Below are 24,142 nucleotides of genomic sequence, written 5' to 3' on the forward strand. Positions count from 1 at the left end.
TGAAGGGGACTCCAAGGTTGTGATTGGTTGGTGCCAGCGCAATACCAACCCCCCCCCCCCCCCCCCCCCCAATGGAGGCACTGGGACATATTCCAAGAGATTTTGGAAATTGTATCATCCTTTTCATGTATTTGGTCTCACATTCCAAGATCTGCAAATTCGGTAGCAGATGTGCTTGCCAAGGAGGGAGTTTCCCTGCAATCTCTTGTTGTAAGGGATTTGCTCCCTCCCCCCTTGTAATTTTCTCTTGTTAATAGAAATACATCTTCACCAAAAAAAAAAAAAAAGCTGAGAGGGAGTAAATTCCAGCCAACAATTTGTAGAACAATTGTAGATCCTTTATGAACACTTGATCCTAGCCAAAAGACCAAGAAAGATATTTTGGATCTTAATACACAACCAAGATATTGAGAATCTCATATACAAATATGGCCAGCTCTCCAAGCGGGTCGGTGACTCTTGCACCACTACAGTAGAATCACCTTCAACAATAAGCTAGCCCAAGAAACTGTCCTTGAAAACCAAGAAAGAGAGCAGTGTTCAGCCTCATTAGAGTCCCTAATTCCAAGTGGACCAGAGAAAGCAAGTAAGACAACACCCTCAGAAGTTTAATTTAATTGAAGCAGGTGGAAGTAGGCTCCAAGGACACACACAGCATGTCTGAGAGAAGAAAGACCAGCTATAGACCTCTGATCTTTGTGAATAAAAGCAACCAAGAATTCATTAATGTTATTCATCAAACCCACCCAAGCAATGGAAGAATGTAGCATCTTTCCAAAAACACCATAATTGAGGACCTTTTAGATATGAGTTGATTTCTTTCAGACTTTAATTGCCAACTAACCATAGTGAGACATACTCAGCACATAGTGCTAACCAGATTAGGGAAAAGAGTATAAATGGTTTTAGCATAGGATACATGCAAGGTAGCTGGAAAATAAAGATCCAACAAACATTTGAAGAGAACATAGCCCCAGATCTTATGAGCAATAGTGTAAAGGAGGAGAAATGTGATCAGTCAACTCAACTTCAGAATGGAACAGCTTGCAAGGGTTCAAGGTGGACATACACCTTGCCAAATTGAAAATTAGGAATTGGGAGATAAACACAGAGCTTATTTGGTTAAAAATCGTCTGAACACTAATCCATTGTGGCAACTTAATTGTCATTTTTGACAGCTTTTTTCATGAATGCCCAAGTGAACACATCCAAAGAAAAGACAATTTTGAAAGCCAGCTCGTAGACATCTTTGTTAGACCTCATCTAAGACTACTAAATTACAATGTTCCAAGCAGGATTTAACATTCACTTCATTCTAAAGTGTGAAAATGACATTCTTACTGTGTGTGGCATGGTCCTAAAGTCAGGTATCACCAAGTCACTTCCTCTGATAAAATATTGTATATTTTTTTAATCCAATCATAATTTCTCCAAAGAGGTTAATACTAGGTTATCAAGGATCTACCTCAAGAAACAAAGAAGCAAAATAACAAGTTCGCTGGGTGCCAAAAAGGAACAAAATAAAAAAACAGAAAAGCTCCCGCTGCTCCCAGAAATACCGTGCTTCGATATAACTTAAAGCTCCACAGTGTTCAACTTAATCACAGCATATATGTCGAGTTCAGTTCAGGGTGATATAAGCAAAATCATTCTTAGGATGAATATAACATGAACTTCTATTGTACTCAAGTAAATGAAACAACCCCATTGAGAGAAAACAGTATTTAGGGGTTCCAGAGGACCAAGTAGACCATTGAGTCAATTGTTATAAGGATGTGTACTCATGTGCATAGAGTCATGTCAATGGGGGGCAACATCAGTGAAGTTACAACATGAGAGATATGTGCAGTGTGAACTGCACGAATAAACAAGCCGAAAAATGAAATAAAGAGAGCTCCCAAGAAGGTCTCCAGCTGCCCTATTTTTATTAGAAATCATTCACCACCATCTTCATTCCATAAAAAGAAAATTACAAATAAAAAAAGAGTCTTCTAACATGAAAAAATCCATGAATGAACACAAAATGATTAAAGCATTAACTTTATACATTGAAATATCAATTTCAGAATACAATAATAGAGTAAAAGAAACTGAAGAAGTTACAAGAACAAAATTTATATGTCACTAATTTATGAGAGCAGGGGGGCACCTGAAATTCTCCCGGGCGTGTCTCCTTTCTTTTGAAAGAATATCTTGGTTTTATCTGTAGAACTAGAATAACTTAAAAGAAAGTACATTCATTTGTTTGCTGAACTTAATTGGACTCAAGTTTCCTAAAAGTTGAAAATAGAAAATATTATTCTAGTATTGAACTCCATTTTATAGAGCTCTTATTGTTTTCATTAAAACATCTCAATAAAGGAGCTCAGAGCAGGGGAAGAAGAGGTAGAAACAGGGATAGCAATATGGGAAGAAGAGAAACTCTTAAATTAAAGAGAAAGAGAGACAGAGAGAAAGATGAGAAGAGTACAATATCCAGTCACATGTAAAAATGCGATAAAGCAACAACAAGGCGAGTATAAGTAGAGTTTGCAATATCCACTAAACTCAATCATTTTATTGTTAACCAACATTGCTCTAAAATAAAAACTGCTTACGGTGATGCCCTTGCTTTCCAAGCTTTTCATCAAGCAATCCGTGAGAAATTCACCTCCTATCGGAGATGTTGCCACAGCCTGAAGAAATAGAGAGAACCCTAGACACTTAGTAGGCATGTTGTTTCCCACAAAAGCAGGAAAAAGGGGATTACTGCAGTCACTTCACAACAAGTGCTATTGTTCCCATCCAGGACCACCACAGTATACCAGGCAGGTGTTCCTTTTAACTCCACATTTCAGATGTACAACATATTTGATAATATTTTTCTAATCACTAACTTCTTATAAACAAATAAGATTCTTAAATACTTTTATTTTCTCTTAGTTTCTAATGATTTAATCACAATTTTCAGTCCTCTAGCTCAATTACTTGTGTACCAAACAGATGCTTCTACTATAACTTTCCAATGACTCATCGATCAGTATTTTCTTGCATCAAATAGATATGCTAAGCTATCCACATTAAGCCAGACAATACCTTTTGAAGGACATATCCGTCATGTACAGCGGCAACTGTAGTAGACCCACCACCACTGTGCAATGGAAATATTATTTATTAATACTTGTAACAGACTATATGCTGTTAGAGTTTTCATATAAAGAAGAAAGTTTGGGTAAAAGGTAACCCGGATCAAAATAAAAGATGACAAGTTAAATAAGCTATAGGTGCCTTAACAAAAATTTGGGAGTGGTAATCTGGAAGTTCAGCTATCAAATCAGTTTACATTTTATCCAGGGTGCATCAGTTACTAAATGAGCACCAAAATATTTCTAACAGAAGGCAGAAAGATGTGAACCATCTTTATTTAATGGTGAAAAGACTTTCTCTCTTATTAGGTGGAAAAGAAACTCTTATAAAGAGGGGGACAAAAGTCAAAAACCTTCACAAGAGGGGCACAGTTTCCTGAGAAAGTATTTCCAAACTACAAAACTTCTACTTTCAACTCAGCTTACATTTTAAACAGGGTGTGTTGATTACTAAAGGGCATCAACCCAAAGTAAAAGAAAAAATAACATGTCCAATCAGACACTTAGAAGAGAATGTAGTCAGACCTGTCGACAACCAAAGAAGTAGCACGGCCAGAAGCAAAAGATGTGAGAACCTGAGAATGAGTAAACAGCGATTATGCCAAACAAAAAAAGAAAAACAGGTATAGGAATATCAGACATGCCGAAAGCTGCAAAAGTCAATATGAAACTAAAAGTCAATAGAAAACATACAGCATTTTTGGCTAGGAATAAAGCAGGAACTTGGTATTTTTCAAACATTAACTCAGCTGCCCTGCCAAATTTTACATGTCCAAGTTACATTTCGCCATATTTAAAAAAAAACAACTATACCAACCTTCAAGAAACAAACTGCTATGATAGATAGAGAGCAAGAGAAAGAGAGAGAGAGAGGGAGAGTCAGATAGAGAACGATTAAATACAAAACTCAGACACAGATATCTCAAAACTGAAGAAATCATAATCTGACTAAAGGAAGAGGAAATGCGGATCACTTTTCTCTTTGCTGTGGTATATTAGATGATGGCTCAGCAAGTAGCATTGGATGCTCTTTAGGGTCAATTAACAATCGTTCCCTGACAGAAGATATTACATCATGTCACTCACAAATCAATCAAGTTTGGAACAGCTACAAGAAGAAAAACAAATAGCAAGCTCAAAATAAAGAAATCAATGTCAACTAAGAACAATGTAAACCTGAAAGCATGATCCCATATATTATCAACTATGTCCCAGTCCAAAACAACTCCATCCCTTATGGGCGACAACACCTAAATGAATTATCAAGGAGAAAACCTGACATTAGAGATGAAAAAAGAATGGGCAAAGAGCTTGCACATATTTAGGCAAGTAGCTCCACCCGCTCACCTCCATATGGTCTCGACGGTAGCCTAGAGCTTGAGATCCCACATAAAGTTTGCGCTTTGTCTTTGTTTTCTCGGCTTCAAATGGTCTATTGCCGCTTTTACCATCTATTGCAGCTTCTGAATCTCGTTCATTATCCACAGCTCCAGCTTGCTCAATTGATCCAACGACCTTCAAAGGCAGAGAACTTTGGATTAAATAGAGAGAAAAAAAATTTATCAAGCCCATTATAACTAAGCACACGCCCCACTTGGACAGCCCTAACTTTGCAATAAAAACTTCACAAACACACTAGGGTGGTTACGCAAGTTCATATGAAATTTTAACTTTAAGCACACTTACAGACGGAAACACAGCCTTCGGAGCATCTTCACCAGCATAGCCAGCTTTGCATGTGTGAGAGCCCAAGTCAAGTACTATAGCGGATACTTCATCTGTATGGAAACAAAATACAGCTCATGTCATGGTAAAAAGGAAACAACAGATAACGAGATCTTAAGTGAGAAAATGACATGGATATTCGTATTGCTGCAGTCTGTGCTTCAATTTCCAGGGGTAGAAAGAAAAAGTTAAACGAGATTTAAGAAAATGTACACTGTACTCACCACCTCCGTACATGTTGCCTCAAAATTTTGGCTGAACCGTCAAAACAGTCTAACGAAAAAAGTGACTAGCACAAGAAGCAACTATCACGGAATGCCGTTGTACAACAGCTCTGTAAAATAGACTTGGGAATCAAGATCATGCTGCAACTTAGTATGCCAGAGATTCAAATGAAGAAGACAAGACCTAAGAAGGCCGTAAAAACGCGAAGAAAAACCCTACCTGTTTTGAAGGAGCAGGAAGAAACGAGAAAGACCTCGTAAGACCAAACCTTCCTTTCTTCTACTCTCGAAGCGAGAGGAAATTCCCGTTTAGGCGCTTACGGCTAGTGAGCAGTCGATTGCAACGCTGGCAGAGTAAAAGCACTTCAATTTGTTAGAAGCTGCTGGATAATTCGGCTAATGTTATCTCAGCATAATCAAATTTTACTGGTTTAAATAATAAAATAATATTTGTGTCAATGCACGCACAAAATTAGAGCGAAATTCACTTTTTATTCCATCTTTTCCTTTATTCTATCTCCCTCCTTCCTCCTTTCTTCTGTCTCATTCCTTTTCTTTTTGTTTTATCATTAGTTTTTATTATTTTTAAATAAATTATTTTATTATTTATTTTAAAGTATTTATAGATAAATTTTAACTTATTACTTTAATTATCTACAAGAATTTGACACACGAGAGGGCCCTGTGTACATAGCAACTAGTGGGTTTGTATACTAGAAGTGGTCTTGTACATTGCAACCGGGACTATAACCTCTTGTAACACCATACTGGGGAGCTCTCTCGTTGTTAATTCCTCGCACCATTGCCACAATTTCTAGGACATGAATGTCGCCTCACCGGCACAGCTACCTACTTAGTGTGGTGTTGATCATTTATTTGGAGGTTGAATATGTTGAATATAGAGATAACCAGCCATGCTATCTCATGGAAAATAGAGAGAGAGAGAGAGAGAGAGAGAGAGAGAGAGTTTTGACACTTGTGACAAAGTGTAAGATAAAGCATAAATATATCCTTTTAAATTATCACGAGATAATATAAGAAAGTGGTGGAGAAATAAGTTATTAAATATCTTAATTAATATTTTCAACACAAGATGGAACAATTAAACTATATTCCATATTGGGTTGATTGATATTTGGCGTGGTTGTCATTGATGGAGGAATTGAACTTCAGGGCAACCCCACCTTCAAGTTTTTCAAATTCATTGTGGACTAACCCCCCCCCTTAGTGAAGCTTAACAAGATGAACTTTGGTTTTTGTGTAATTAGGTTATGGGATAGTGATTGGCTATCCTCTCTTATTGGTGATACGATATTTGATATAGGTAACTTGGATTGTAATGCTTGTACATTCTAGGTTATGGGATAGTAATTGGCCATCCTTTCTCTGATTGGTGATACGATATTTGATATAGGTAACTTGGATTGTAATGTTTGTACATTCTAGGTTATGGGATAGTGATTGGTTATCCTTTATTTGATTGGTGATACAATATTTTGGGGGGGGAGGGGGTTAGTCCAAAATGAGGTGAGATGAGTTATTTTCGCATTATTTAGTTCATTAGATTAAGGGGTTAATATAGAATAAATTACACTTCAAGTGAATCACGTCAATTCATTCTCTCAGGCAAAAATCGAGGAATTTGGATTCAGTCTAATTTTTCGAATCAACCACTTGAAGCACAAGATGCGTTGCTTTTCCCTCCCCCCCCGAAAGGAAAAAATTCTCATCATTTCCCTTTCTCCTCTCCCTCTCACTCGGCCTTCGTCTCCCAATGATTTTTTCACCCCATCTTCTTCCTCTCGTCTTCGCTCTCTATTCTTTCTCTCATTTTCGCTCTCTGCTTTTTCTCGTCATTGCTCGAGTTTTTTCGGCCCATCTTCTTCTTCTGTTCTACGCATCTCCTCTCCATGTCTCTCCCGTTGTGCAATGCGTAAGGTTTCTGCCATCGACATCAGCGCTTCGCAGGATTTTAGGGTTCTTACCGAGTCTATGATGCTTCGGATAATGGATTGGGACAGGAACCTCATCGACGAAGAGCAACGAAGCGACATTGGTTGTTGTGAGGTCAATCTTCAGTCATAACATAATTTCGTCGCAATTTTGAAGGTCTCGAAGCCGCCTGGGAAATCCGAAAGAGGAATGTGGCAGGACTCGACGACGACGACGACTTGTTATTTTTTACTTTTTTTCATTTTTTAAAAATTTATTCTAGGCACACGTAATTAGTATATTAATTTATAATAAACTTTAATCATTAATTAGTTTAATTATCAATTAGTATACTTAATTAAATCACTAGATTTAGATTTTGTGTTAATAAATTATTAATTAATAATACGTAAAAATATATATTATGTTATTGATAAATTAATATATTTATTTATTTATTATGTATTTTTTTATATTGTATTAAAATAGTGATTTTTAATGTTAAAATATATCTTATGTTATTACCAAATAATTTATTTATTTATTATATTCGCTTATGTTATTTTTAACTTTTTTATTTATTTTAAATAATTTATTCTAGTCACACTTAATTAATATATTAATTTATAATAAATTGTAATCATTAATTGGTTTAATTATCCAATTTATATAATTAATTAAACCACTGGTTTTACATTTTGTGTCAATATATTATTAATTAATAATACGTAAAAATATATATTATGTTATTGATAAATTAATATATTTATTTATTTATTTATTATGTATTTTTTATTTTTATTAAAATAGAGAGTTTTAATGTTAAAATATATCTTATGTTATTAAAAAATAATTTATTTATTTATTATATTTTCTTATGTTATTTTTTACTTTTTTATTAATTTTTAATATTTTTTTAGTCACATGTAATTATTGTTTTAATTTATAATAAACTATAATCATGAGTAAATATAATATAGTTTTTTATTAATTAGGATATTAATATATTTTAATACAACACGTTAAATCACTTATAAGTATAGTAACCATGTTTATTTTGGTTAATTATCTGTTTAGGTATATGTTCAGGTATATGTTCTATTTAAGTATATTATAAAAGGTTACTCATTATCTTGTTTATATCATATTTTTCCTTTGGGGACACTAACACTGGAATTTGTTTTCCGGTGCATTTGAACTTGTCTACACTAACACCCAAGAATGAGTTGAAGTTGAATCAATTCATTTAAGATGAATTGAATTGTTCACTTATTTTCAAGTTCATTGTGGACTAACCCCCCCCTTGATATACGTAACTTGGACTATAATGTTTGTACATTCTAGGTTAAGGGATATTATTTGGCTATCCTTGCTTGAATTGGTGATACAATATTTGATATAGGTAGCTTGGATTGTAATGCGTGTACAGTCAACGAGCACTTCGTCGTTCAAGTTCCCAAAGATGTGCCCCTAGAAGCTACCACACTGCTTCTCTCCACCAGTATAATTGTGTACAACCCGCTCAAATACTTTGGCCCCTCCGAGTTTGGCCTTCATGTAGGTCTTGGTGGCGTTGGCCACGTTGCTGTCAAATTTGTCAAGGCCTTTGGCGCCAAGGTCTTTGCGGTTAAGAAACAAAAAGAGATCGAGTGCTTCATCTCGACAACTCTATTAAGGGGGCAGACGGAAGGTGAAATAGAAAATGTAGAAGAGAGAAAGAACATGGAGTAGCAAAGACGTTTCTTTAGTCAAAGTACTAACTTTAAAGGAAGTACAATAGCTAATTTGGGATGAATAATAGAGAAGCTGGTAAAAATTAAAATATAAAAAAATATTAGAATTCTAAAAAGAAATCATAGCTGAGTCCTAAAAATCAATGTTCTGATACAATGTTGATTTTCAGGATTCCATGAATTTAGCACATGGAGAAAAAGGGAAGGAGAGAAAGAGAGGAACTCAAGCTCTTGGATAAATATGGAATATTTGTAGGTTTAGGCCCATCTTCCAACATTAGACAAATATGGAATGGTCCACATAGGACATTGTGAACCCGAATCGGTGCATAGCTTGACTAAACTTGCTAGCTCTGATATTGTGTTGATTTCTAGGGCTAACACAAATACAAAAGACCTCAAGTGAAGGAGAGAAGAGAGGAACTCAAGCTCTTGGGAGAGAAAAGAGAAGAAACCAAGGGAGTGAAAGAGGAGAAAAAGAGAGCTATAAAAACAAATTTGAGCAAAGAAGAAGAGGGTTGAATGCTTTACCACATGCCTTAAGGTTGTATTTATACTTGTGGGAAGGTGTTTATAATGACTACAATGCCCTTAGGGCTACATGTTTCATGTTGAAGAGAAGATATGAAAGAGCAAGGAAGGTCCACATACCAAGGATAAGGCCCACAGGCCCATACAATGATGGTAGGATGGTAAATAAAAAGTTCCTATAAGTGATGACATTGAAGTAATTAGGTTAAGTTCCAGGGGCATAATTATAATATTATAGTTTCATTAATCTATAAATTGAGCTTCAGTGGAAAGGTTAGGACAATAAGTCCATAACCACTTTCTTCCTCTTGTTTTCTCCCAATATGTTGTCACTTTTTTTCTCCATGAGATAAATCCATAGAGTCTTGTAAGAGCCTTCCATATCTTCTCTTCAACACTTCAAAAAGAAAAAACCATAAGAGGACATACACCAACTTGCACAATTACACTTTTATACCATCTCTATGGAAGTTCTCCTTATTTACTAGCCATGCCACCCTCACACTTGTGGACGTCTTTTAACAATTTCTCAGCTAAATTTGAAAAAGGTGTTAGGAATTAGATGCCCTAATTCTAAACTAACGAGAGCAATAATAATAATCGCATAAGAAGGAAAAACAAACACGAAAAAATAACAAGATTTATACATGTTCACATCAAGGTGAGACTATGTCCTGTCTTCCTCTGCTGCAGTAATCCACTATGAAGATGAAATAGTTTACAAGAGAAAATCGCACACACTTACATGTAGTTTTTTTCTCTAACCTCTCTCAACTACAAATGATGATCTTACTTCGGGTGATAAAACCCTAACAACGGCGCCCCCAAATATAAAGAAAAAACTAGTGCAATCGGATTACAAGTATGAAATCCCCTAAGTGCCCTTAATGAAACAACAATCAATATACTGTGGACCTTTTGGGGGCTACCCTCCAACCTTCCAAGCCCCCACGACGATTTTACCACAAAGGTCGATCTACGTACAGACTCAGCATAAAGCGTTGATTAGGGTCCACAACTTAACAAAATGAGTCGACTCAATATTATATGAGTCAAGCACATATGCATGAAGAAACCAATCAAATTCAAAATTTCAATAATTGCCACTTCAAGAAGCAAAAGGAGTCGACCACACACTATAAGAGTCGACCACTAATGCAAGGGATGAAAAAATAATTTGAAAAAATCATTACAGATATTTCTACAAAAGAAAAATAGTCGAGCACATGCACATGGAGTTTGAGTATATGTGCATCCATTCAAACATAGAAGCAAAGAATCATGTCCAAAGAAGAAAAAATTCAAATTGGATCCATGTTGAATAGGGAAGGAGTCGACCCCATACAACAAGCAACAAGGAATAAGGTGTCGAACACGAGAAACAACAAGTTTAGAATTATTTGAGTCAACCCTTATAAGAAAGAGAAAAATATAGGAATCAGTTATATCAAGAGGATTCTACCCAAGTTGAAGATAAAGAACATGGAGGATTCGAACCCTACAAAAAAAGAGTCTCCTATAGGAAGCAAAAAATAAAGGATTCGAGTCAGACAAAATATTCAACCCTAAAAGAGTCGTTGGAGCAGAAAGGATTCAAACCCCGACAAAGGATTAGACTCCAAACTACATATTTGGAAATCAAAGACTTTTTAGAGGCCACGACTTTGGTTGTAGTTCTTCAATTTGTGAAAGTGACCTACCAAAATAATAAAAAACACAATTAAGATTTAATAAATATTTTTTTTAGTTTTTGGATTATTTTCACTAATTTTTTACAAGAGCCAAAAATATGCTTAATATTTCGTGACAATTAGTTTATTTTTAACTAAGATTTTGTCCCATAAATAGCAAGTCTATTCTAGCCTAAACAACAACTCCATAAACAGATTTTTCAAAGCTCCCTTGTCATTGTTTCTAAGTGCTTGGATTTTGAAATCTTACAATGGAGTCTCCAAGTTAAGATTTAGTCTCAAAGAGCTAAATATTCCTGTATTTATTTTTACATCTACTAAATACTTTTCAAAATGACAAAAGTTTTGATTATCCTTACTATTTGAACTATTCTTGTCCAAATTCAAAACTTCTATATATTTAGCATTATGTGAATTTACTTTGATATCTATTCTAGTGATGCTAATTATTTGATCGTTTCACCTAGAAACTTGGTATAACTATATTATTGCTCTTCAATTTGATATCTACTTATTAAGAGGCATCTATAAGCTTGATTGTAAATCAAGTAATCCTTGTTCTTAGGTCAATCATATTAGTTTGACTAGTTGTATTTTTTTAAATCCCTTTCGTGGTTTAAGTGCCTATACTTAAAGTTGCTAGCCATGATTTTCAAGGTGTTTGGGCAGGTGTTGTAATTGAACTAGAGCAAGGGCTCCTTGAGAGTGAAGTAACATTCTGAGCACACAAAGATACACACACAGACACACACAAGATTTTATTTAAAAACCAAGTATTTTCAAAGCCCAAGTACTTCTTCATAATTTTTACACAACATTCCCAATCAGGGTTAAGGGTGAGACTCTCCTATGCAAAAGTCAATTGACATAACCTTATACCCAAGAGCTAGGCTTGTCCCTCCTGCTCCTTTCTCATAAGTTCTGAAAGAGCTAGGTCACCCCTCACTTCTTTCTATGTCCCTACTAACCGAGTCAAGTTAGCCAAATCACTAATTGAATACACTAATTCGACCTAATCAATTGGGCTTTAACCAATTTGGAGAGGGACTAGGTCCACATTATAAGAAAAATGATTTTTTGTAAACAAATATTTCTACCTGTGGATTTCAATTTGTTGGTGAAAATGCTTCTCTTAGAAAATTTCATAATTCCCTGGGAAAATCAAACCTTTTCCATCGAATTATAAATTGCGTAGCAAAGATGAATTTCTGCCAATGAATTTTAAAATTCCTCAAATAATTTTCCATTTGTTGAAAACACTTTTTCTGGTGAATTTAAATTTGCTAGGAAAAGTGAAAAGGTTTATGCTTACTAAAACATTTTTTTGGTACATTTAAAATTTTATTGGGAAAGTTCTATTTTTCAAAAAAAAATTAAATTAATTGGGAAAGGCACTGCTAGTTTAAAATAAATTTATAACATTTTTATCTTTGCTTTCTTACATCAAATTTTTTTATATAAATAGATTAAATATATATTTGATATAGTAAATTAATTCACTTATATTTATATTGTAAGAATTTTGATAAAATTTTAATTTGTTGTATATAAAATAAAAATAAAAATGAGAAAAGTAAATTAATAAATAAGATACACATACATTGATTTTATATCAACATAATTACAAGAAAAATTACCAAATTTGATCTCTAAAGTAAACATAATTAATTGGTGGTAGAATTATAAAATTTATTACCAAGTTAAAAATTATGTAACTTGGAAAATGTATAAATTTATTGAAATTGAAATGAAATAATATGTATAAATTAAAATTTTAAAATTAAAATATAATTTAAAAAATAATTATCATTTACATTATTGAATTGAATAATTTATTCTATTAATATGAATTTACTAAACTTTATTTAGTTAACACTTGTTTTAGAATAAACTTTGTTAACTGCCATTAAGTTCAATTAACTAATATCTATGGTAAACAATATTAACTACTAGTTTTTTGAATAAATTTAGTTGAAATGAAATTAAAATTTAATTGATAATAATGATTTTTTTTAATTTAATATCATTTATAAATACATTACTCATAAAGTATGTTATAGACAACAATAGTAAATATTATATGTATAAATCTTCTATGGTTAATACCATAGTAAAGAAAATTAATTATTATCTTTATTTAATAATCAATTTATTGTTATATCTTAGGTTTTAATTGACCCAATCATCTATGTCACTAAATTTCCAAATTCGCTAGCAAAGAATCGACAAGGAATTTTAAAATTTGCTGGTAGAGGTTTAAACTCTATGCTAACAAATTTCAAATTCGTTGGTAGAAATTCTACCAGTGGAAATACGCTAGTGAATTTTTCACAGGGAGAATTTATCCAAGTGATTTTTGGATTTCCTCAAGCGAAAATTTTGTAGGTAAAAGTCCATTTTCTTGTAGTGGATGTTGTACTCGGTTCTACCGATCAATTCGATCTCAGATTTATTACATGGATGTGTCATGAATGCAAAGGATATATCTTTAGTTCCTTCTTGTGAATTGTAATTATGGATGGCCTTAGATTTTCACATTCCCTACTATTTAGCCACATCAAACTGTACAAAACTAATCCAAATGTGTTTTCCCTAACGTATATGCATTCCTTCTTAGACAACGTAAAGCACTTTCATTTTTAATGCATGGGTTTCTCAGCCGTGTCTGAGTATGAGACTAAATTATGACAATTCATGAATAAACGACCTTGATTTAGTCTTATGTTGAGACGTGAGGAAAAAGAAAAATCGCAGTTCGTAGCAGAGGCGATGACAATCTCAAGGTATACCTTCCTTTACAGTTGTAAATTGATAGACAAATCGCATTTCATCGCATACGCCATAACAAAAAAAGACGATCTTCCTTAGTAGCAATCGATTAGGCGACAATGAAATCGCATTTCTATCGATTTTTTATTTTGTTTTGTCAAAGCCGGCCGGCCAAATGATGAGCCGGAATGTTTCTTCTATATATTCTGCATACACAGGTGTTTGAGCGGGATTAGGAGTTTATTACTCAACTCTCTTTGCTTCCATCCCCAGCTTCACTGACAGACACAATGGAAAGGAGGACCTGCAATCTCTGCCCACTTCTTTTGGCAGCCACGTTCATGGCAACCTCAGTTGTTGTGCATGCCGGTGACCCTGACATTCTCTCGGATTTCCTCGTCCCTCCTTCGCTCAACCCGGCCGATATAACCAGGAGCTTCTTTACTTTCACTGGGTTCAGAAATCTCAGGAAAGCTAATTTGACGGGAAAAGCTACAGTCCTTATAACCAAAGCAACCAAAAAGGAGTTCCCAGCTCTTGATGGGCAGGGTGTCTCAGTGGCTACTCTACTCTACCCTCCTGCTGGCATCAATCCTCCCCACAGTCATCCCAGAGCGTCTGAGCTTTTAATGGTGTTGCAAGGTACTCTGGAAGTCGGGCTCATCGACTCCTCAAACAAGCTCTTCGTGCAAACCCTTCGAGCTCCCGATCTCTTCATCTTCCCCAAGGGCCTTGTTCATTACCAGCTGAACACTGACGGTGAGAACCCTGCGTTAGCAATTGGCATGTTCGGAGGTGCGAGTGCCGGGACAATATCTTTGCCTACTAATCTCTTTGGAAGTGGAATAGACGCTGAGGTGTTGGCAAAAGCGTTTAAGACCGACAAGAAAACCATTGCAAAGATCGTTGCGGCAAACTAGATCCCACTGGGAAGGAACATTTTCATGGCCGGTGTCTATTCGTCGTCATTTCATTCCGTTTGAACGTTTTATCTTGTTTGGTGTATGCACCCTTCCTGTGATGTAATAATTGGTTCAAAGATCTTTCCGTCTCTCGGCATAAAAGCCTTGTTTTGTTTTGGTTTATTATTTTTGCGTTGAAAACTTAGAGACTATTAGTGGTAAGCCGTTATTCTCGACTGTTCATATGAGTCTAAATCATCTGCAAAACTTATTGGATAATGGTGACGACATGACAGAAAGCCATTTTTAGATTACAAATCCTGTCGTTGTGCGGATTTTTCTTTTGTGCAGAACTGGAAAATAGATCAGATTTACCTAGAAAAAACATTTGATCGGGAGAGTTGGGATTACATGTTAGAAAATTATAATTTTAAATTCTAATCTAGAATTTACATCATGCTAGGATATTAGGATTCGGGTCACCTATTGTTGTGGAATTTAGCGGTAATCGATACGAACGAATAATTGGTTTTGTGATCTTCCTCAATTAAATTTCCGTATTCCTCAATGTAACCTTCGTTTCTCTTCTGGATGGGGAAAAGGGAAATTGTGTGTGATTTAGTCTCTTGGGGACCATAACCATAATATGTCTTCTTATATAAGGTTCCCATAATTCCTTATGGTATCTACTCAATTAGGCCATATTCATGGCCCATATTCCTTAATGGGTTTAACAAAATTAGATCACTTAATTTTAGCCAATTCCATTAAATAATTAATATAATTGAATAATAAATATGTTGCCCAAATTAGAATAGGAAACATAGTTTCCTAACAATTTCCCATTTGGGTTACATATCATTCTTGAAACAATTATATCACAAATTCTTTAGGTGCACATCTGTATACTATCAATAATGGTACCATCTTATATATTAATAATGGAACCACTGCGATTTTCATCATAATACAGTCGTGACTAAACCACGATGATCACCATACTAATACTCTCAATGACATAGATCAAATATGGATGAGTATCATAGAAATTACATGCAATGTAATCTCGAATATGCCTATTTCCAACTGGTCCTTTAGTCTTTAATGAGATCTTTCCAAAGTCCTTAATACAATCCAAACATTGCGCATAAAAAAACACAAGCAAGTTCAAAAATAGAATCATAAGCAATCAATTTTATTACGTAAAAAATTCGAATAACTCAATGTCTAAAGCAAACATATAGTACAAAAATGACTCCCCCTAAACCAAGGTATCTTAAAAAATAGCGCCCATATGAGCAGTGTGCTCATGAATGACCTTAGGCATTAAGCCCTTGGTTAATGGGTCTGCTAGCATAGAGTCCGTCCCTATATGTTCTATAGAAACCTGCCTATCCTGAACTCTCTCCTTAACAACTAGAAACTTGATGTCAATAAACTTCAACTTCGTTGAACTCCTGTTGTTGTTGCAATAAAGTACCGCCAAATTATTGTCACATTAAATCTTTAATGGTATGTCAATACCATTTACCACTCGCAACCTAGTCACAAACTTTTACAACCATATTTCGTGTGTAGTCATCGTTGAAGAAGCTATGAGAGTCTGCTTAGTATACTTCCATGAGATACCTCCATCATCCAACATAAAGATGTAGTCTGATGTGGAGCGCTTGCTATCTTGGCATCCAGCAAATTCGGAGTCAGAGAACCCAATGATCACTAAACTGTCTAATCTTCGATAAGTGAGCATGTAGTCTTTTGTTCTCCTCAAATAATGCATAACGCATTTGGTTGCTTTCCAATGTTGCATATCTGAATCACTCAAATATCTGCCCAATATTCCTACTATAAATGCTATGTCGGGACGAGTACAAACTTGAGCGTACATTAGACTCCCTACTACTAAGGCATAGGGAATTTTCTGGATCTTTTCTTTCAAGATCATTATTAGGGCACTATTTGAGACTAAACTTGTCTCCTTTAGCGGCGGGTGTGTCTCCTGGTTTACTATCTTTCATGCCGAATCTGCTCAAAACCTTACCAATATAGCTCTTTTGCGATAACCTATGGATACCTTGAGAACGATCTTTAAGTATCTGTATACCTAATACAAAAGAGACATCACCAAGATCTTTCATATTGAATTTCTTTGTAAGAAATTTCTTGGTTTCGTGCAGTAAGCCTATATCGCTACTAGCGAGTAGAATGTCATCGACATATAATATCAGGAAGATATATTTACTCCTACTAGACTTATGATATACATAGTCATCAACTATATGCACCTCAAAACCATACAGGGTGATGACTTGATGGAACTCATGATACCATTGAGGGGAAACCTGTTTGAGACCTTAGATGAATTTCTTCAATTTACAGACCATAGACTTTGGATCACCAGATAGAAAGTTTTCTGGTTGTACCATATAAATTGTTTCGTCAATGTCTCCATTGAGAAACACAGTTTTGACATCCATCTGATGTAGCTCTAGATCTAAGTGAGTCATTAATGCCATTATTGTTCTAAAAGAGTCTTTCGAAGATACCAGAGAGAAAGTCTCTTTATAGTCTATGTCTTTCCTTTGAGTAAAACCTTTAGCAATTAGATGGGCCTTATATCTCTAGATATTGCCATTCGAATCCCTCTTGGTTTTAAATATCCATTTACAACCAATGGGCTTCGCACCTATAGGCAACTCGATGAGATCCCAAATGTCATTGTCATTCATAGACTTTATTTCATCCTTCTTGACATCAATCCACTTTTGAGAGTTAGAACTGCACAAGGCTTGACAGAATTTAATCGGGTCATCTTTTGTCAATCCGACACCATCCTCATGTTCTTGGAGAAATATGATATAATCATTTGGAACCACATTTCTCCTTTCCCTGGGGGATCTCCTTAATGACACTTCTTGAGGTTGTTGAGTTTGTTTTAAAGGCGGTGCTTGAAGAAGAATCTCGTTGTTGTCTTGATCTCAAACAATGTCAGGATATCTTGTATTAAAGTTGTTTCAAGTTTTGTGTTTTTGTTACTTGGTTGTATATCTTTTGTATGGTTAGCTCCAAAAAAATGTGATCACCCGAAAAAAGTCATACTTGGTCAAGTTTATTTAGTATTACCATTATAGTCTCCCTTAGTTTTCCAAAAAAAAAAAAAAAAAGGTCACTTTGGAAGTTTGAGTGTTGCATAGTCACCTCCTTCCGGTTAAAGTTGTTTTCCTCAAGTATTTTTTCAATTTATCATCTTGTGTTTTTATCATTTCAAAGCAATGCCTAGACCCACTACCTAGAAAGTATAGGAGTGTCCCCAACATCCAAGTAGAGTCAAGTCTTTTATTATTTACCCAAAAGGTTGTGTTTGAGCTACCCTTAAAAAGTGAGTAGTCTCTTTTTTTAAGCCCTATAGTTGGGCTAGTTTTCCGCCTTTAAAATTGAGCGGAGTGTGTTTGAGACTATGACCATTTTGACTGGTATATGGAGCTTTTTCATATAGCTAGGAGTGATTTTTTTTTCCCATATTGTGTTATGTCCCAGTTGGGTCTTTGTGCCTTTATTATCCCCAACTTGAGGGGGAGAAATAGAAGAAAAAAAATAAGAAAAAAAATCTTGTTCTACATGTTATAATAATTTTTATGTGACCAAAATATTTAATAAAGTGAGAGCACAAAAGATGAAGTTTTTGTATCTATAAAATTTTTTTTTTGGCAAAGAAAATTGAAGACCAAAAATCTTGTTCATTGTAAGCTAAAGTTATAAACTCTAGTGTTGAAGAGAAGATAGGAAAACTTTTACATGTCTCTCACAGTAAGAAGTCTCTCAAAACCATAATTAATATGGTAAAGTCTAACAAGAATCTCACAAAAGGTGGTCTCACAGAAGAGTCTTAGTTTAAAAGTGTTTTAGTTATGTTAAATCGTTTAATTATATTAAGACCTATCTTTAAGTATTAGTCTTTAGGTGTAATTGAACTAAGGGTACTTTAACTGTAATTGGATTATATTATTTTTTTCTATTATAAATAGGGGTTCATGTACTCAGATTACAAGTTATTATCTTCGGACGAAGAAATGAACAAGGTAATCGGGTAGCTACAGAATACTAAAAGTAGCATTAAATGAAAAAAATCCAGTTCTTCTGCATGTTGAGAGGTGAATGGTGAGTCATTTTTTCTGCTAAGTTCACACTGATTATATCACTGGTTTCGCTTTAATCATCGTTACCCATAGGTGGTCTAGAAAGACACCATATACTGGGCCAGCTTCTGGCTTGTAGCTGAAAACTGGGTTATCTAACCCGGTTAAACTGGGTTCTCGGGTCTATCAACATTGACGACTACGATCAGCACTCAAAAAGAGTACTCTTCTCTGTCAGACAGTAGGTTTAGAGAGGAGCTCAACTTTTCACTTCCCTCTCAGCAATCAAGAAACTCGATACCCTGTTAGTTACGAAAACCGCTCTGCCTTCGGACAGTCTGTGTGTGATTATCTCGTCTTCGACCACATCCATTCGCCAAACCCTAAAATTTGACTTCTTTGAACTCTAATACGCCTGAATCTTAAGGAGTCATCTTTTTTATTTTTTATTTGTCTCTTGCCACATGAGACTAGCCGCTGTCCGGCGGACAGACATTGAGCCACCTTTTCAGATCAAAAGACTAGAAGAATTGGGTACATATAAGGATTTTATCTATGTTATTTTCCTTTTATTTGCTGATTTAGCTATGATGCCTGGTTATTTTAGATTTTTTTTATCACGTAGGGTAACCTAGATGCGCTAATTTTTTATTGCTTTAATAACTTATGTAGCGGTCAGCATAAAATTTAGCAATTTTATTCATTTTATAGATTTGTTATTTTGATATTGGTGTTGGTGTTATTTATGTGCATTATTTGGGCCAGAGTAGTTCTGTGGCGCATGTATCTGTTGCTAGATTCATCCTTGCCGCGTGCATTTTTTCTCCGGATGAATTTGTGGTTGTTCAAAATTTATCTGAGCTTCAAAGCCTATCGGTGGACCTCTTCTTTCCTTCTGATGCCTTTTCATGTTTATTATTTTGCTCTCAGATAGTCGAAAGCTGGCGACACTGAGGGAAAGTTAGAGGGTGATGGATGCCAACAAAGGAAATGATGACGCAAGTCAATCTCCATCCATGCAAGTATCTCTACTTGGTTCTTTAAATTCACAATTTTGAATCTTTTAGTATTTTGATTGTGTTGTGGTGTATGGCTTCCAGATTTTGTGAAAGAGTTCCCACCAGCATCGTTTCAGTATCATTCTTCATGTTAAAGTATGTCCTCTGTAGGCAATTAATGTGACGTATTGTTGATTTGTCTATGGCTGCAGGCCTAAGAACATCTACAAGGACCCAGACGATGGCCGTCAGAGATTTTTGCTTGAACTGGAGTTTGTTCAGTGCCTTTCTAATCCAACGTACATCCACTGTAAGTTCAATATGACCGACTCACTTGTCTTCTTTTATTGCTTACTGTGGCTCAAACTAGCAAGGGAAATTGGTGGGAACCATTGATGGAGTGGAAATTTTACTTGATCCTTGACCCAAGTTGAGCCATTGATGAATGAAAAGAAATCTACCAATGACCTGATATTGTGAGACAGGTCTTAGGTCACAAACCAACAATCCAACTTTGATGACAACAACTTTAGATCTTCAGATATTGATGAAGTATTTTGAAGTTCTAGAAATTGGGTAATGTGTTTCTAGGATAAATTTTTTCTTATGATTAGACTGAATACTGCTGATTGTATCATAAGAAAATTTGAGATGCACTACTAGAACATGGGTAACTTCACATTGAGTTCAACCAGAATTATCTGGATGTACTGTTTGGTTGATTAATGAGCGAATTCATTGTCTGTAAGAAGAGCTGCTAGATTAGTAGTACATCTTGTTGCAAAACACATTGGGGGAATGATGGGTTACCAGAAAGAATGTTCAATGGACTTGTATCTACAGAAAGGTTGTGCTACTGCAGATTGAAATATGTTAAGGTGCCTGCCTTTACTTTGTGCTCATCATTATTTAATGTCTGATGTAATATTGCTCAGTAATATCTCAAGATGCTGATGCTGCATACATTTTTAATATCTTCATTTCTCTATGCATTTCTTTTCCACATTTTAACCAGGAGAAAAAGACTCTGTGGAGTTGTTTTTGCTCCATATATTGATTTTTCATTTGACTGTCAAGTGTCTTTTGTCCTACAATAATCAACTTAGGTTCATATTTGTTGTGTTTTTTTTTTACTTATTGTTCCTTTTTGTTCTTTCCAGATTTGGCTCAGAACCGTTATTTTGAAGATGAAGCTTTCATTGGTTACTTGAAATACCTTCAATACTGGCAGCAACCTGAATACATAAAATTCATAATGTAAGCTATTTCTGAAACAGTGATTGTTATACTGCAGATTTTGGTCTGCAGAGATGTATCGATATTTATGTTTCCTGTTATTAAGATTTTCTGTTTGTTTTAGACTTCTTTTACCATGCTGTATTGCAGGTATCCACATTGCTTATTCTTTCTTGAACTTCTCCAAAATGCAAATTTTCGCAATGCGATGGCACATCCAGGCAGCAAGGTCAGACTTTGAAACTTGTTCTTGAACCCATGATTCTTCAACCTGGAGTCAAGGTACTGACCCGGGCACCTGAAAACAAAGGTCAGGTTGCCCGATTCGGTTCGGGTAGTCACGAATCCAGTAACAGGACTGGGTGTGAGTAAGGGACTCCCCAATTGAAGGGGTGAGTCCAACCCCCACCTGATCTGCCTCCTCTGGAATCTCAGTTTACTCATGCTTGCACCTTGATTTATAATGTTCGAGGTTCACTCAATTTGTGTATATGTCATTTCTGTTGCTTGCTATTATATTTTGGATTGTTATGTCTTGGTTCTCAATGGAAATAAATTTTTGTGTTTTTTTTTGTATGCCTAGGAGTTGGCCCATCGTCAACAGTTTTTCTTTTGGAAGAACTACAGGAATAACCGTTTGAAGCACATCCTACCACGTCCGCTTCCTGAGCCCATTTCTGCTCCCCCAGTTCCAGTGGTACCTCCTGCACCGGTGCCGGCTACAACTCCTCCACTTCCTGCAGCTGCACCTCCAGTGCATTCTCCAATGCAGTATGGTGCACCACCTGGTTCCTCTCTTCCAAAGTCTGACATGAGAATGGCCAGTGGAGATCGAAGAAAAAGAAAGTAATTATCTTTTTCTTTTTTAATCCTTTTAAAATATGCTTGATATTTCAGGAAACAAGTGGAAGTCTGGTGGGGCCATATCATAACTAACATTTTGTACATGGATGCAGCTGGTAATATTTCCCATCTTTTTCATATTTAACTGGTTTTGCGGTGGTAACTCTACATGAGCAGCAACACTTAAAAACTGCATGAGCTGACCACCACAATGTTGGGACCGAATATTCAGTTGTTTACCTTATTTTCTTTGTTGGAAGGCAGAGATAAGAGTAATGCTTCTTCTGAGACCTCTCTTACAAGAGCAACCAATTGGTTTGTTCTATGAGCAGAGTGGCAACTGATTGAGCCCCTTATGTTTGTGTAATTTTCTTTTTCTATGGTACTCACCAACAGCCACATTTTACATTTGAATGTGATTGTTTACAAGCAATGCCTGAGCCTGTTTTCTGTCTACTTTGTAACATGCAAAATGTTACTCTTGCTTAATCATGTCCAGAGATCACGTATCCACGTTTTGGCCAGAGATAATTAATCGGTTTGTTCCTTGGGCAGATTTGTTGCGTCTGAGCTCCTTGTATTTTGTGCTATTTTCTTTTATTTGGTATGCACCAAAAGCCACATTTTACCGAGTGTTTGCGGCCCCAAACTTTGATCTTGTAAAGCATATCGTCAATTCACATTTTTATCTTGTACATGATCCACACGATCGGGGAGGATCATGATCTCTAAGGATAAATCATGACATGTCGTTATCTACATCGTCTACATTATCTCCATACATGATCTCCAAGATAAACAAAAGTCTCTACCCCGACCCAGGTGTTCTACCCTTATCTATGATTATTTTAGCTTATATTTTGAGCTGGAACTTGTATTCTCTAATTGATAAACTATTTGTAAATAGTCCTGCAAGAATTTCTAAGATTAAATGTGTCAAAACCTCTTATTCCATTGAGCTGTATTTGTTGAGCTAAGAACTGGTATTTTCAAATCTTTGATTGTTCTTTCTTCATTTTCTAGTGAACTTGAGTTATTTGACTTTTATATATTCAACAAATCTTTATCAAGTTTATATTTGCAAATCTACTATTGCATAGTGTTGTTTTTGAGTTTCATTGTTGTATTTGCCTATTCAAGAGGCATTTAGTGAGTTTGAGATTGTAAAAGCAAGTCTACCTTATTATTTGTATCAGATGAGCTTTATGCAAAACCCTTGGCTACATACCCAAATTATTTGTAAGGCCTTTGTTAACGAGGCTGGATGTAGCTGTCTGTGGTATTTGGGTTTTGTACCCAATTGGTACTAGGCTTTATGTAGCCTAGAGCTCAAGCTAAAAGGCCTTTGTGGCAGAGTTGTGTGGTTGCTGGAGTGGGGTCATGTACCTAGTCTTAAGCTTAGCCTAAGGCCTTTGTGGCTAAGTGCTGCTATAAAAGTTTGTGTAGCCTTTAAGTCTCTAGGCTTGTGTAACCCCTTTGGGGGAATTCATGTAACACAAGCCATTTGATTTGCAAGTGTTTTTTTGCTTTTTACTCAGTAGATTGAACTCCAAGGTGTGGAGACACCTTGAGAGTGGATTAGCAACCTGAATTTAAGTTGTAAACTAATAAAAAAACTATAATATTAATTGTGACTGTTTGATTGAGTATGTGCTTGTACGATTAGTTTGGGGTATATTTCTTGTTGAAAAATCCCGTTGGACTAAATCCATCCCACCCCCAACAAGAGGTTCAGTTAAAACTTTGGTTAGTATTGAAAGTTGATATGAGTAATTTGACACGGAAGCTGTGGTTTAAAGGTCAAAGAAATGTAATAAACAAACGCCAAGTCCTGACTCTAGTCCAATCTGATACTAAACCTATTGTGGATGGTAGAATATAATATTATAATATTATTATAATATTATTATATTATTATATACATTTTTATTCTATTAAGTTGTTTTTAAAATAAAATTTATAAACATTTTTATAATAATAAATATACATTACTTTATATTTATCATTAGTTTATTTTATCTTATTATTAGTATAACTTCAATTGTTCATCCTTGTGTAAAAAGATTTTATGTTTCAATTGCATTATTTTAACTAGTATAGAAACCAAATCTTGTTCTTGGCTTGGCTTGTACATACTTTATCTTAGTAAAAAGGGGTTCAAATCCGATTCAGTTCATTGGAAATTTATTGCATAGGACCTAAACATAAGAGGGTATGACCCAAATTCGAACCTACTCCCTATATTCTTATACAAAGGAGAAGGCAATGGATCCCTCTACTCCCCTCCCCCTCCCCTT

General features: G+C 35.3%; 3 protein-coding genes across 4 annotated transcripts in view; 2 read left to right on the top strand and 1 right to left on the bottom strand.

Annotated features, from left to right (window-relative positions):
- The window catches only part of LOC137967117 (actin-related protein 4-like), a 31,934-nt gene extending 26,533 nt beyond the window's left edge, over window positions 1-5,401 (bottom strand). The window contains exons 1-11 of one of the 2 annotated variants that reach the window (XM_068813562.1): window positions 5,295-5,401; window positions 5,075-5,184; window positions 4,812-4,903; window positions 4,473-4,640; window positions 4,302-4,375; window positions 4,100-4,180; window positions 3,819-3,879; window positions 3,651-3,700; window positions 3,076-3,130; window positions 2,598-2,675; window positions 2,150-2,203 (exon numbers count right to left, since the gene is read on the bottom strand). In XM_068813562.1, coding sequence (XP_068669663.1) covers window positions 2,150-2,203; window positions 2,598-2,675; window positions 3,076-3,130; window positions 3,651-3,700; window positions 3,819-3,879; window positions 4,100-4,180; window positions 4,302-4,375; window positions 4,473-4,640; window positions 4,812-4,903; window positions 5,075-5,087 — 726 coding nt within the window. In that variant the 5' untranslated portion in view covers window positions 5,088-5,184; window positions 5,295-5,401. The remainder of the gene's footprint in view (window positions 1-2,149; window positions 2,204-2,597; window positions 2,676-3,075; window positions 3,131-3,650; window positions 3,701-3,818; window positions 3,880-4,099; window positions 4,181-4,301; window positions 4,376-4,472; window positions 4,641-4,811; window positions 4,904-5,074; window positions 5,185-5,294) is intronic. The other variant, XM_068813564.1, reaches the window with a different exon arrangement.
- An 8,619-nt stretch (window positions 5,402-14,020) lies between these two features.
- Window positions 14,021-14,650, top strand: LOC137934371 (germin-like protein 9-3). The gene has a single exon (XM_068778657.1). It carries the CDS (start codon window positions 14,021-14,023, stop codon window positions 14,648-14,650), a length of 630 nt encoding a protein of 209 aa, XP_068634758.1.
- A 4,323-nt stretch (window positions 14,651-18,973) lies between these two features.
- On the top strand, window positions 18,974-22,384 carry LOC137934857 (mediator of RNA polymerase II transcription subunit 31-like). The gene is made up of 7 exons (XM_068779408.1): window positions 18,974-19,302; window positions 19,699-19,786; window positions 19,979-20,076; window positions 20,927-21,023; window positions 21,153-21,231; window positions 21,586-21,848; window positions 21,959-22,384. Exons 2-7 carry the CDS (start codon window positions 19,740-19,742, stop codon window positions 21,963-21,965), a joined length of 591 nt encoding a protein of 196 aa, XP_068635509.1. The 5' UTR covers window positions 18,974-19,302; window positions 19,699-19,739; the 3' UTR covers window positions 21,966-22,384.
- The last annotated feature ends 1,758 nt before the right edge of the window (window positions 22,385-24,142 follow it).

The sequence above is a fragment of the Aristolochia californica genome, unplaced genomic scaffold (assembly GCF_029961685.1).
Source record: "Aristolochia californica isolate CCGP_79_NKW_82.1479 unplaced genomic scaffold, dmAriCali1.0.hap1 SCAF_6, whole genome shotgun sequence".
Taxonomy (NCBI): Eukaryota; Viridiplantae; Streptophyta; class Magnoliopsida; order Piperales; family Aristolochiaceae; genus Aristolochia; species Aristolochia californica.

What these genes read in the sequence shown, in the direction of transcription:
- LOC137934371 (XM_068778657.1), top strand. Translation starts at nt 14,021, where the DNA reads ATGGAAAGGAGGACCTGCAATCTCTGCCCACTTCTTTTGGCAGCCACG.
- LOC137934857 (XM_068779408.1), top strand. Translation starts at nt 19,740, where the DNA reads ATGGATGCCAACAAAGGAAATGATGACGCAAGTCAATCTCCATCCAT. An exon ending in GAATACATAAAATTCATAAT is followed by an intron (nt 21,024 to 21,152) that starts GTAAGCTATTTC and finishes GCTGTATTGCAG; the next exon opens with GTATCCACATTGCTTATTCT. An exon ending in TGGCACATCCAGGCAGCAAG is followed by an intron (nt 21,232 to 21,585) that starts GTCAGACTTTGA and finishes TTGTATGCCTAG; the next exon opens with GAGTTGGCCCATCGTCAACA.